General features: G+C 39.6%; 1 protein-coding gene across 4 annotated transcripts in view; it reads left to right on the forward strand.

Annotated features, from left to right (window-relative positions):
* The window catches only part of TRAPPC8 (trafficking protein particle complex subunit 8), a 117,650-nt gene that overhangs the window by 15,649 nt on the left and 88,154 nt on the right, over positions 1–13,847 (forward strand). For all 4 annotated transcript variants that reach the window (XM_058438514.1, XM_058438515.1, XM_058438513.1 and 1 more), the window contains exons 3-5: positions 7,319–7,408; positions 8,495–8,669; positions 11,067–11,220. In XM_058438514.1, the coding sequence (XP_058294497.1) occupies positions 7,319–7,408; positions 8,495–8,669; positions 11,067–11,220 (419 nt within the window). The remainder of the gene's footprint in view (positions 1–7,318; positions 7,409–8,494; positions 8,670–11,066; positions 11,221–13,847) is intronic.

A 13,847-nucleotide genomic window follows, 5' to 3' on the forward strand; every position in this document is an offset into this window, starting at 1 on the left:
ACATTCTCATTAAGGATGATATCATTCCTATGTGGTAAAAATTGGTCCTTGGGGGACAAAAAAATCTTAGCTATTACAATGGTCTGTGGCTCTCCAAAGGGTCTCTGTGCATAAATAGATACACAATACAATTGTGGTGTTATTTTAAAAAATACTTTAATCGGGGGAAAGGACTGATTAGAAAAAAGCTCTAAAACACAGAGAATATAATGAAATAAAAGCTGGGAAATGGTGTTCAATTTTGTGTTGGACTGGTTGCTGTCCAAGGCCCACTCCACACTTGTCATCCTGAGGATTTCCTTCCCTTCACTTCTCTGTAGTATTTCATTTATATATATTTTGTGTGTATTTCCTTAATATGGTGAAGGACATCTCTAGTAGCTTCCTGAGAAAGGGTGCATGGAAAATAAAATTGACAAATGAATGTTGGAAAATGTTGTTTTATATACTAGATCGATGGTTTGACTGTGTACATTCTTAGTTATAAATCATTTCCCTCAGAATTGATCCACTTTCTTTTAGTTTCAAGCATTGCTCTTAAAAAAGCTAGAAGCCATTATATGTATTACCCCCAGCCCTTCAGCTTTTAGAAGTTTTTGAAGGTCTTTATCCTTGCTATTTTGAAATTTCATGTTGGGGTTTATAACTCCTTTTTCACTTATTTTACTGAGCAGCTTCTTTTGACAGTCTGGTTATGCACTTTTTAGCCCTGAGAAACTGTCTTGTATTCTTTCTTTGTTAATTTCTCCCCTATTGTTTTCTCTGTTCTTTCTGAAACTACTGTTAATTGGATGTAGAACTTCCTGAGTTGATCCTTTAATGTTCTTTTTTTCTAAAATTGTCTATCTCTGTCTTTTTGTTTTATTTTTCTGTGTATGAATATCCTTGACTTTATCTTCTGATCCTTCTATTGAAGTTTTAATGTTTGGTGTCTTTTGGGGGATTTTTTGGAGCTATTTTCTTCTCTAGATTTTCCTTTATTGTGCCATGCTATTAAGGTTTTATGTTATAGTATCTTAACTCTGAAGATAGTAATAAATTGTTGTTGGCTGTTTGTTTTTTAAGTTTTCTTCTGTCCTGTGCCTTTTTTTTCATTCGTATTACTATTATTATTATTATTATTATTTTTTTTTTTTTTTGAGACGGAGTCTCGCTCTGTTACCCAGGCTGGAGTGCAGTGGCGCGATCTCGGCTCACTGCAAGCTCCGCCTCCCGGGTTCACGCCATTCTCCTGCTTCAGCCTCTCCCGAGTAGCTGGGACTACAGGCGCCCGCCACCACGCTTGGCTAATTTTTTTTGTATTTTTAGTAGAGACGGGGTTTCACTGTGGTCTCGATCTGCTGACCTCATGATCCGCCCGCCTCGGCCTCCCAAAGTGTTGGGATTACAAGCGTGAGCCACTGCGCCCGGCTATTTTTATTTGTTTTGATTTTTTTTCATGTTGGACACTTACCTCAAATGTTTGGTTAGACCATGGATTATTTTCTATTTCAAATTGAGGCATTAAAACCCTGACTGAGTATAAGAAAGCTTATCAGTTAGTAGACTTCTTTATTGGGTGGTAAGGCTAAGAATAGGTTTAAGGGTTGCCCAATTTTTATTACTTACAGTTTTTTTCTTTGAGGCCATTTAGTTTATCCAGAGAAGGATTCTGAAATCTGCTCTCTGGCTGTGTCCTGGGCCTTTTTTTTTTCTATTGAAGTAATTTGGCAGATCATTTATAGGAACAACGTAGTTATGATTTGGTTGTGGGAAATTGTTTTATCTAATTATATTACTTGCATTCTCAGATCCCTGCCAACATCTCATATTGGAGGATTGATTGCTATTTGCATTTAAAAGCAGGTGGAGGCAATTACTATAGCTTAACTCTTCAGGCAGATTTTTTTTTTTTTTGAGACGGAGTTTTGCTCTTGTTGCCCAGGCTGGAGTGCAGTGGTGTGATCTTGGCTTACTGCAACCTCCACGTTCCAGGTTCAAGCGATTCTCCTGCTTCAGGCAGATTAAAAAAGTTATTATTATTTGTATTTTTTTTTTTTTTAGACGGAGTCTCGCTCTGTCGCCCAGGCTGGAGTACAGTGGCACGATCTTGGCTCACTGCAAGCTCCGCCTCCCGGGTTCACACCATTCTCTTACCTCAGCCTCCTGAGTAGCTGGGACTACAGGCGCCCGCCACCACGCTATTTTTAGTAGAGAGGTTTCCCCGTTTAGCCAGGATTGTCTCCGCCTCCCTCGGCCTCCCAAAGTGCTAGGATTACAGTCATGAGCCACTGTGCCCGGCCTATTATTTGTATTTTTAGTAGAGACAGTTTCACGATGTTGGCCAGGCTGGTCTTGAACTCCTGGACTCAAGTGATCCACCTGCCTTGGCCTCCTAAAAGTGCTGGGATTACAGGTGTGAGCCACCACTCCCGGCCATTTTTTTTTTTTTTCTTTTTTCGGTGGAGAGGGACGAAGTCTTGCTCTTTCGCCCAGGCTGGAGTGTGCTGGCACGATCTTGGCTCACTGCAACCTCTGCCTCCTAGTTCAAGCGGTTCTCCCTACCTCAGCCTCCCAAGTAGCTGGGATTACAGGCGCTCACCACGACGCCCAGTCTCCAACTCCTGGGCTCAAGTGATCCCTCCGCCTCAGCCTCCCAAAGTGCTGGGATTACAGGCATGAGCCACCATGCCCAGCCACAAGCTACCAGTTACTACTGTATTTAGAAAGTTATTTCAATTTAAGAGTATGTCTGTGTATGTCTGTATGTGTATGTATTTTGCTTTTTAATTTATTTTTAATTATGTATACATTCACATAGTTTCAAAGTCAAAACTATATAAAGCAAGATAGAGAGAAGGCTTGTCCTCTATTCATGTCCCCTCTTTTTTTTCCCCTCAAACACATAGACCTTACTGTATTTAAAACACAATAAAAATCTAATTACAGTTACTCTTTTAGTACTTTTATGATGAACTTTAAGAAAAAACGACAGTTTTGGGTTACATTCTTCTTTTGTCTTAAAGAGGCAGAAGCACTCATGTAATATAGTTTTCAAAAGACCTTTTGTGTAATTAGGGGGAACAACTGATAAATTTGATTTTATTCAATTTTCAGGCAATAAGAAAGTGCCATAAACATTTTGAATTTCCCCTTCATTTCTTCCTCTAAATATATATGTAATTGGATAATCTCATCCTAAGAGTAGAACCCAGATACAAGAAAATCGAAGCGTAATAAGTGAAATATTTAATCACATTCTGTTTTCCAGAAGGTGAGATGAGAAAGCTACATTATACATTGCAGAAGGCTCTGAGGCTGACAATGGATTAGAGGCTTTTCTGACCAAATTAAATCTCAAAGATAACTTTTTTTTTTTTTTTTTTGAGACGGAGTCTCGCTCTGTCATCCAGACTGGAGTAGTGCAATGGCGTGATCTCGGCTCACTGCAACCTCCACCTCCCGAGTTCAAGTGATTTTCTTGCCTCAGCCTCCTGAGTAGCTGGGATTACAGGCATGCGTCACCCTGCCCACCCAGATAATTTTGTATTTTTAGTAGAGACAGGGTTTCTCCATGTTGGTCAGGCTGGTCTGGAACTCCCCACCTCAGGTAATCTGCCTGCCTCGGCCTCCCAAAGTGTTGGGATTACAGGCGTGAGCCACCATGCCTGGCCTAAAGATCTCTTTATTCACAGAACTTGGTAGATCCCTCTCCTTTCTCACCTGCCTTCTTTCTCTTCTGTCTTCTATAGATAATTAAACGTAGTAGATTTATTCTGTTACTTCTCTTTGAAACTGTAAGCAAATATAGGTATGGCTCTTCATATTTTCCTTCTCTTGCACAAAAATGCATACTTTTTCTGCTGTCGCTTTTTTCACTTAATATATCTGGAAGAGCACTTCATTGTAATATGTAGAGATTTTTCCCCTTTCTTTTACAGCTGATAATGTATCTTTTTAATGGATGGGCCATAATTTATTTAACTACACCTCAAGAGAATGCTGGGACTAAAGACGTGCACCACCATGCCTAGCTTTTTTTTTTTTTTTTTTGAGACGGAGTTTCGCTCTAACATGTTGCCCAGGCTGGAGTGCAGTAGCGTGATCTCGGCTCACTGCAACCTCCGTCTCCTGGGTTCAAGAGATTCTCCTGCCTCAGTCTTCCTAGTAGCTGGGATTACAGGTTGATGCCATGATGCCCAGCTAATTTTTGCATTTTTAGTAGAGACAGGGTTCTACCATGTTGGTCAAGGCTGGTTTTGAACTCCTGACGTCAGGTGATCCGCCTGCCTCGGCCTCCCGAAGTGTTGGGATTGCAGGTGTGAGCCACAGTGCCCTGCCAATTTTTTGTATTTTTTTTTTAGTAGAGATGGGGTTTCACCATGTTGCCTAGCTAGTCTAAAATTCCTGAGCTCAATTGATCTGCCTGCCTCAGCCTCCCAAAGTGCTAGGATTACAGGCATGAGCCACTGCCTCAGTCCTAGTTCCTCTTTTATAAGAATGAACATGAAGCAGCTGGGATCACATGAACATGAAATTGTTACAGTAGTAACTCTCCTAATTAGACTGTAGAATATATGGGTTGTTCTCATAAGACATTTGTTGTCCATCATAAACTGTTGTTCATCAGTTTTCTCCTGATGAGCACGTGTGTTTTCTAGTCTTTCAGTGTCATTACAGATAGTGTTGCTAAGAAGAGCTATTTTGGAAGATCTGCTTTGTTCAGAACTTTCCACCTCCACCATGAAACAAACCCAATTTCATATGACTATAATTTATCTGTCATTTGTTTAATTCAAGAAACATTGAAGCAACAAAGTAAATAGAAAAAATAATTTTAAAAGGTGGACATAGTAATTTCCTTGTATATGTGGAGATCCGTTTCTATTTAACCAAAATTTTCATTACATATTTCTTATTTTCTTATCATTGGTACTAAATATACATTAAATTTCCAGGTAGACTTATTTTGACTGAGTTGGGGAGAAGGGTATGTGTTCATGGTGGGCGACAAGATTAGTTTCCTATTGTAACAGATACTAGCGTATTTCATTTATTCTCCAATTTTTGCCTTTTTTTATGTAGATTGTAATGTTTTCTGGGAATGTTTTCCTCTTTTATTTTGATTTTATTTTATATTTTTTGAGACAGGGTCTCACTCCTGTTGTCCAGGCTGGAGTGCAGTGGCACGTTCTCATCTAACTGCAGCCTTGACTTCCTGGGCTCAGGTGATCCTCCCACCTCAGCGTCTCAAGTAGCTGGGATTACAGGCATGCATCACAATACCTGGTTAATTTTTTGTATTTTTTTTTTAGTAGAGATGGGGTTTCGCCATGTATCCCAGGCTGGTCTCAAACTCCTGGGCTCAAGCAATCCACTTACCTCAGCCTCCCAAAGTGTTAGGATTATTATTGTTATTATTATTATTTTATTATTTATGTATTTATGTATTTATTTATTTGTTTATTTATTTTGAGACTGAGTCTCACTCTATCGCCCAGGCTGGAGTACAGTGGCGCCATCTCAGCTCACAGCAACCTCCACCTCCTGGGTTCAAGCGATTCTCCTGCCTCAGCCGCCCAAGTAGCTGGGATTACACGAGGGCGCCACCATGCCTGGCTAATTTTTGTATTTTTAGTAGAGATGGGGTTTCACCATGTTGGCCAGGCTGGTCTCGAACTCCTGACCTTAAGTGATCCACCTGCCTTGACCTCCCAAAGTGCTGGGACTACAGGCGTGAGCCACTACACTCATCCTCCAAAGTGTTTAGGATTATAGGTGTGAAACACCATGCCCTGCCCATTTCCTCTTTTATAACAATGAACATGAAATCGTGATAGTAGTTGCTCTCCTAATCAGACTATATGTAATATATGGGTCATTCTCATGAGGCATTTGCTGTAGTTAAAATATCTGTATATTTGGCACCAGGTTAGAATGCTATTTGGTTAAGATGAATGGCTTTTTCTTCAGCCCTTCCAGTTGTTTAGTATAGTATTATAATATAAGCAGAAAGAATATATTTGCTGTTTTCAGTGGTTAAGATGAAAGCAAAAGGAATATAAGATTTGATAATCAGCATAAATCAGCATAGGAATGGAGTCCTTTTAGTCAAACTGTGATATAGATAATCTGCTTAAAACCTAGTGAAACCACTAAGTTTTACGTAAGTTCAAATAAAAAGAATAGTTGTGATACAAAATACTTGACGTGAAACAAGAGAGAGTTGACTTTTTAAGAATCACATTATATACATTTATACAAACAATGAAAATACACTTCTTTGTATTTGATTATAAGGTAAGTGTACGTCGAAATTTAAGAGGCTTTGTTACTGTCATATTCAAGTAATCAAATTACAAAGTAAGATTTATCAACCATACCACCATTTACATTTTGAACTAGATAGTTCTTTATTGTGGGGGCTCTCTTGTCTTGTCTTGTGAGATGTTTTGCATTATTCCTGACCTCTTTGATGCCAGTAGCATAAGCCACCTACCCCAGAACCGATAACGAAAAATATCTTGAGGCGTTGCCAGATGTTTCCTAGGGGTCAAAATCATGCTCAGTTGAGAACCTCTATGCTAAGTGTTATTTCTGAAAAAGATCTACTTATGGCAGTGTGACTAGTGGCAGGGTCACAGAACTTGAGTTCTAAAGAAATAATCTTTTTACTCATGTAGGTAATATTTAGAGCATTAATAGGTAAGTAGGTTGTGGGAAGACTAGGTTTGGGAATAATTCAATTTTATTTTTGCAAATATATATACTTGTGACTATATGAATATATTCTTGTGTGAATATATTCTTGTGAATGGCTTAAAAGGTGTGTGTACATATACACTCAGTTTTTTATGATTATCATTATTATTATTATTATTTTGAGACGGAGTCTCATTCTGTCACCCAGGCTGGAGTGCAGTGGTGTAATTTCGGCTCACTGCAACCCCCACCTCCTGGGTTCAAGCAATTCTACTGCCTCAGCCTCCTGAGTAGCTGGGATTATAGTCACGTGCCACCATGCCCAGCTAATTTTTGTATTTTTAGTGGAGACACGAGGTTTCGCCACGTTGACCAGGCTGGTCTCGAACTCCTGACCTCACGTGATCCACCCACCTTGGCCTCCCAAAGTGCTGGGATTACAGGCATGAGCCACCGTGCCAGGCCCTATACACAGTTTATATATATACGCATGTACATCTGAAAGCACAGGTGAAAAATGCTTGTTTACTGTTAGAAATTTTTTTTGTACCTTTTAGGAATATGGACTTGAAATTTTGTCTGTTGTGAACTGATTCTATTGAAGAATTTTAACTGTTTTGTATATTGTTAATTTTAGCCACTACTCCATGGTTTGAGTCTTACAGAGAAACCTTTCTTCAGTCGATGCCAGCATCGGATCATGAATTTCTGAACCACTATTTAGCATGTATCCTTTGTTATGTTCTCCTAAAATCAAATATTATGGAAATTATTAATCTCAGAAATAGCTAATGAAGGCAAAATTGTTGAAGATACAGAGAATAGAGAAATTTTTTATTGATTGACAATACATGGAGTCTTGTTATTTTGTTAAATGGCCTCCTAGATGCAGGACTGCTATAACAATTTTTTAATCAATTTAGTTTTTGATTATAAAATAAGACTACAGAGGGCTTGCTTATTTTTCTTTAGCCCCCTAGCTTGTATATTTCATGCTTAATAAGTTTTTTAGCCATTTTAGAAAGAAAATGTAAACAATGTTAACTGCTTTTGCTGATTGCCTCAGAATCGACTGCTTATTCTAAGACTCATGAAAAATAATTTTGGATTTTTTAGTAATTTTTTAATAGGTATTCTTTTTTGATGATTATGGCTTAGTTTTCTTAATGCGGTTGCTGACGAAAGTTAAGAGGTAGGATGAAATTTGTAACTGCAGTGAGATAGAATGGAGAGAAGCAAGACGCAGCGGAATTCATTCTGTTGAAGTTGTACAGTTGTCCATTTTTATTTTTATGAGTTTCCTGGTTATATATATTAATGGCCTAAAAACTGTCAACAAAAAAATCTGGTAAAATTATCTGGAGTACTGAATTATTTGGAGTGTTGGAGAAATTATTTTGTGCTTGCAATTAAAACCTATGAAATTGGATTTTTTTTTGCTGTGAAAATACCGCTGGGCGCGGTGGCTCATGCCTATAATCCTAGCACTTTGGGAGACCTCCTACCTGAGGTCAGGAGTTCAAGACCAGCCTGGCCAACATGGTGAAACCCCATCTTTACTAAAAATATAAAAAATTAGCTGGGTGCAGTGGCTCGGGCCTATAATCCCAGCTACTCTGGAGGCTGAGGCAGGAGAATCGCTTGAACCTGGGAGGCGGAGGTTGCGGTGAGTCAAGATCACGCCACTGCACTCCAGCCTGGGTTACAGAGCTAGACTTTGTCTCAAAAAAAAAAAAACTCCTGTTTGTCTCAATAGGACAGTATTTATCATTGAGTAATAAGCGATAATTACCTTAATAATATGGTTTACAAGGTATGTTGGTAGCGTCATCTAGTGAAGCTGAACCTGTGGAACAGTTTTCAAAGTTGTCACAAGAACAGCATCGAATTCAGCACAACAGTGATTATTCCTACCCCAAGTGGTTTATACCAAATACACTTAAATACTATGTACTTTTACATGATGTAAGTGCAGGAGATGAACAGAGGTAAGTTTTTATTTTAATTTTAAATTTTTTCCAGTTAAATGATTTAACATTAATTTGGAGCTAGCTTGTTTACGTTTTGGATTTATTTTTGATACAAGAATGTAAAAGTTTAATGTGAATTTTATTAATAAAGCATTTTAACTTTATGTTTTATCCTGGCGTTATATTCAACAGTCAAGTTATTTTATGTTAGATTTCTTTTTTTTTGAGACGAGGTCTTGCCATGTCACCCAGGCTGGAGTGCAGTGGCATGATCTCGGCTCACTGCAACCTCCACCTCCTGGGTTCAAGCGATTCTCCGGCCCAGCCTCCTGAGTAGCTGGAATTACAGGTGCCCGCCACCACGCCCAGCTGATTTTTGTATTTTTAGTAGAGATGGGGTTTCACCATATTGTCCAGGCTGGTCTTGAACTCTTGACCTCAGGTAATCCGCCCGCCTCGGCCTCCCAAAGTGCTGGGATTACAGGCAGGAGCCACCGCGCCTGGCCACCCCCCCCTTTTTTTGACGGGGTTTCACTCTGTCACCGGGGCTGGAGTGCAGTGGCACGATCTTAGCTCACTGCAGCCTCTGTGCTTCCTGAGTTCCAGTGATTTTCCTGCCTCAGCCTCCTGGGTAGCTGGGATTACAGGCACATGACACCATGCCCGGCTAATTTTTGTATTTTTAGTAGAGATAGGGTTTCACCACGTAGGCCAGGCTGCTCTGGAACTCCTGACCTCAGGTGATCTGCCCGCCTTGGCCTCCCAAAGTGGTAGGATTACAGGCGTGAGCCACCGCGCCTGGCCTTATGTTAGATTTCATATGCTTACCCAAACTTTCTTTTTAATGTATAATTCTTACACAATCTGTACAGGAACACTTGTCATTTCACAACTGTAGATCTTAGCTGTTATTTCTGGTTTTATATAAAATTATTTCTCTTTCTTTGTTCTTTTCTGCTTCCCAGTTTTCCTTTCACTTTTCACAGCCTGACTTGCTTACAGGCACTTTTTCACTGTCTACTCTTGTGACTTCTATTTATGGGCTTGATATTTTTCATAGCCTTAGAAATATTCAAACATTTTTTAATGTTCCCTTTAATATTCATTATTTGTTGTTTGCAGTAGTCCTTTTGTATTTGGGATATGTGAATAGATTGTCTTTAAAAATAAATTCTTGAAAAATAAGATAAACAGTAATTTTACTTGTATGGCTTTGGAGCTTATTTTGGCTTTTGGTTCAAGGTGTGGAGCAGATTAATGTTTTGTCTGAAACTATTCTGATGCCTTAGTGCCACTGAGGAAATGTAGTTTAATAATTGTTACCCGCCCTTGTTCTGAGCATGGACCACCATCTTTTTATTAAATTTTCCTCTGTAGATCCAATTAATTACTCTGAAGATTACTAACCTTTAGGATATTTTGAAATGTCTGTAGCCCGTTGGATAAAGTGTACTACTATATTAATAGAAAAAATTTGAAATGACTATTAGAATTAGTTTCTGTCAGTTGAATTTGGAGTGTATCTTCCGTATTGAATGGTTGTGACTAGTATATTTAAGGTAGTAATTCAAGTATCAGATGAATGGTTCTTAGGTTTAGCAGTATCATTAGTAACGTGAGCAGGAGTTTGTTTTATCGGCCGTGAGTGTGTGTACACACACACATGCATCTGCATTTATACAAATTTTCTATAACTATTTTACTTATCCAGCCATAATCTTTTAGTGCGTAATATTATTTTGTTGTTTGTTAGGCTTGTTGCTTATATAATATTAGTATTTGCATTTGAATGTGCTTAAGTTTTCCAGGTTTTTTTTTTTTTTTTTTCTTGTTTTTCCTCCTTTTTTTTTGAGATGGGGGTCTCACTCTGTTGCCTAGGCTAGAGTGCAGTGCCTGGGCTCAAGCAGTCTTCCCACCTCAGCCTCCTGGGCAGCTAGGACCACAGGTGTGTGCCACCATTTCTCGTTAATTTTAATTTTGGTAGAGATGGGGTTTCCCTGTGTTGCCTAGAATGGTCTCTAACTCCTGACTTGAAGTGTTCTTTCCACCTTGGCCTTCCAAAGTGCTGGGATTGTGGCCACCACGCCAGGTCAAAACACTTGTTTTGTTTACTGTAGTTCTTCCCCAATCTAGTTTGACCACCAGAGCTCTCTCTTTGAATAACATGGAGGAGTATCTTGCAGAATTTTATTCCACGGAATACACTTTGGTAACTGCTTCAGGTGGTATCTAAGCTAGCTAAATTTCAATTGCCATCATGATTTTTGTTTTAGCTTTTAGGTTATTCTGTCCTAATTTTCTATTCTGCCTTTTTGGGGGATTATTTTAATGTTATTTTTGTACTACTTTAGTATCTATTATTGCCTAAGGCCTGCTCCTCTTTTACTTCAGATTTTTTTCCATTTTCTATTTTAGAGCGGAATCAATTTATGAAGAAATGAAACAGAAGTATGGAACTCAGGGTTGCTATTTACTTAAAATTAATTCTCGAACATCTAATCGAGCATCAGATGAACAGATACCAGATCCTTGGAGTCAGTATCTCCAGAAAAATAGTATTCAAAACCAGGTATATGTAAAAAATAAATGAAGCAAACCACAGAAACTATACTTCAGTTTTTATGTTTTGGTTTAACTAGTATAGTTATTCATATTAATTGTGTGGAATCTGGTCAGTTTTGATCTGTCAGAGGTGAGCTCTTTGGTCAGTGGTTTAAAAGCTGTTTTTAACTAACTACAGTAATCCCTTTTTAACTAACTACAGTAATCCCTTATGCGCACTCTTTTCAGGTGTGTACTCTCAGACTATCAGTGTGAATTGATCTTTTTTTTTTTTTTTTTTTTGAGACGGAGTCTTGCCCTGTCACCCAGGCTGGAGTACAGTGCTATGATCTCAGCTCACTGCAACCTCCGCCTCTCAGATTTAAGTGATTCTCCTGCCTCAGCCTCCCAAGTACATGGGATTACAGGCACATGCCACCATGCCAGGCAAATTTTTGTATTTTTAGTAGAGGTGAGGTTTTACCATATTGGTCAGGCTAGTCTCGAACTCCTGACCTCAAGTGATCTGCCCACCTTAACTTCCCAAAGTGTTAGGGTTACAGGTGTGAGCCACCGCGCCTGGCCTGATCTCTTTCTTAAAAGATTAAAAGTGAATTACACGTTAAGAATTGAATTAGATAGGCTAGACGTGCAGAATAGAATTTCTGACTTGTCCGTTTAATTCATTATGAATGCCTACAGTCAATTCTTTATTATCTACATGCTCTGGGGTTGCTCCCTACATTTTTCTTTTCTTTTTCTTTTTTTTGAAACAGAGTCTCGCTCTGTCGCCAAGGCTGGAGTGCAGTGGCACAATCTCAGCTCACTGCAACCTCCACCTCCTGGGTTCAAGCGGTTCTCCTGTCTCAGCCTCCTGAGTAACTGGGATTACAGGCGTTCACCACCCACCACCACGCCCGGCTAATTTTTTTTTTTGGAGACAGAGTCTCGCTCTGTTGCCCAGGCTGGGGTGCAATGGCGTGATCTTGGCTCACTTCAACCCTGCACTTCCCAGGTTCAAGCAGTTCTCCTCTCTCAGCCTTGCAAGTAGGTGGGACTATAGGCGCACACCACCACGCCCAGCTAATTTTTGTATTTTTAGCAGAGAGAGGGTTTCACCACATTGGTCAGGCTGGTCTCAAACTCTTGACCTGAGGTGATCTGCCCGCCTCAGCCTCCAAAAGTGCTAGGATTATAGGCATGAGCCATCATGCCCAGCCTCTTTCGTACCTTTTCAACATGCTTTTATAGCCACCTTCAGGAACTCATACTTTTTAGGTGGGTGGGCATTTCCCTCCAACTTTCTGTTGATTTCCCTTATTTATGTACTCTCAGAAATTACTGTTTCTTAATTACTCCTTTCTTAACCTCGAGTTCTAGAATAAGATTGATTGTCCTGGTGGCTTAAGTTGATGGGCGTTTCATGTTTTATCAGACTTCTAAGGTACAATAGTATGCCACTTGGTAGTAGTCACATGCCAAGTTCCTATGTTTACTTCAGATAATCAAGAGTCACTGTTTTTTGTTTAGAAGAAATTTTTTTTTTTTTTTTGAGGCAGGGTCTCGCTCTGTCGCCCAGGCCTTGGTCTCCCAAAGTGCTGGGATTACAGGTGTGAGCCACTGTGCCAGCCTAGAAGAAATTCTTTTTTTTTTTTGAGACGGAGTCTTACTTTGTGGCCCAGGCCGGAGTGCAGTGGCATGATCTCGGCTCACTGCAACCTCTGCCTCCCGGATTCAAATGATTCTCATGCCTCAGCTTCCCAAGTAGCTGGGATTACAGGCGCCCGCCACCATGCCTGGCTAATTTTTGTATTTTTATTAGAGATAGGGTTTCACCATGTTGTCCAGACTGGTCTCGAACTCCTGATCTCAAGTTATCCCCCTGCCTCGGCCTCCCAAAGTGCTGGGGCTACAGGCATGAGCCATCACAGCTGGCCAGAAATTCTTTTTTTTTGTTTGTTTTTGAGACGGAGTCTCACTCTGTCGCCCAGGCTGGAGTGCAGTGGCGAGATCTCGGCTCACTGCAACCTCCACCTCCTGGGTTCAAGCAATTCATTTTTAGTCGAGACGGAGTTTCACCCTGTTGGCTAGGCTGGTCTTGAACTCCTGACCTCAAGTGATCCACACGCCTCAGCCTCCCAAAGTGTTGATATTACAGGTGTGAGCCACAGCGCCTGGCCTAGAAATTCTTAAGTAAATGGAAAATATATTTATATTGTTCATTTAAACTATATTATGCGCTCTTTGTGTGACATTTAAAAAATCAATTATAAAGCTTATGTAATTTTCGATCTTCTAATTAAGTGTTGTTTAATATGTTGATTTGCTTTATTTTTCTGTCCTATAAATGGAATCTTTAGATGTAGTGCTATCATGGTATTTTACTGACTTTAGTATTGAGGTGATTACTGACATTCTTTAAGATAATGCTGGGGAAAAGCAAAGAAGTACCAGTTGGATGTGAAGGAACTTTATTTTAAAAAATGGTCTTTTAGGAGCCATTCTAAGAATAAGAACAGTACTGAAAAAAATTCACTTTAGAGTTCAGTCACCTAAGGTTGTGAAGGGGAACATAAAGAAGATTGTCCAGTATGAGAACTTTTAACAGAAGGCAGAAATATCAGAAATCTATGCCTTAGCATCCTAGAAGCTCAA

The sequence above is a fragment of the Hylobates moloch genome, unplaced genomic scaffold (genome assembly GCF_009828535.3).
Source record: "Hylobates moloch isolate HMO894 unplaced genomic scaffold, HMol_V3 SCAFFOLD_5, whole genome shotgun sequence".
Lineage (NCBI taxonomy): Eukaryota > Metazoa > Chordata > Mammalia > Primates > Hylobatidae > Hylobates > Hylobates moloch.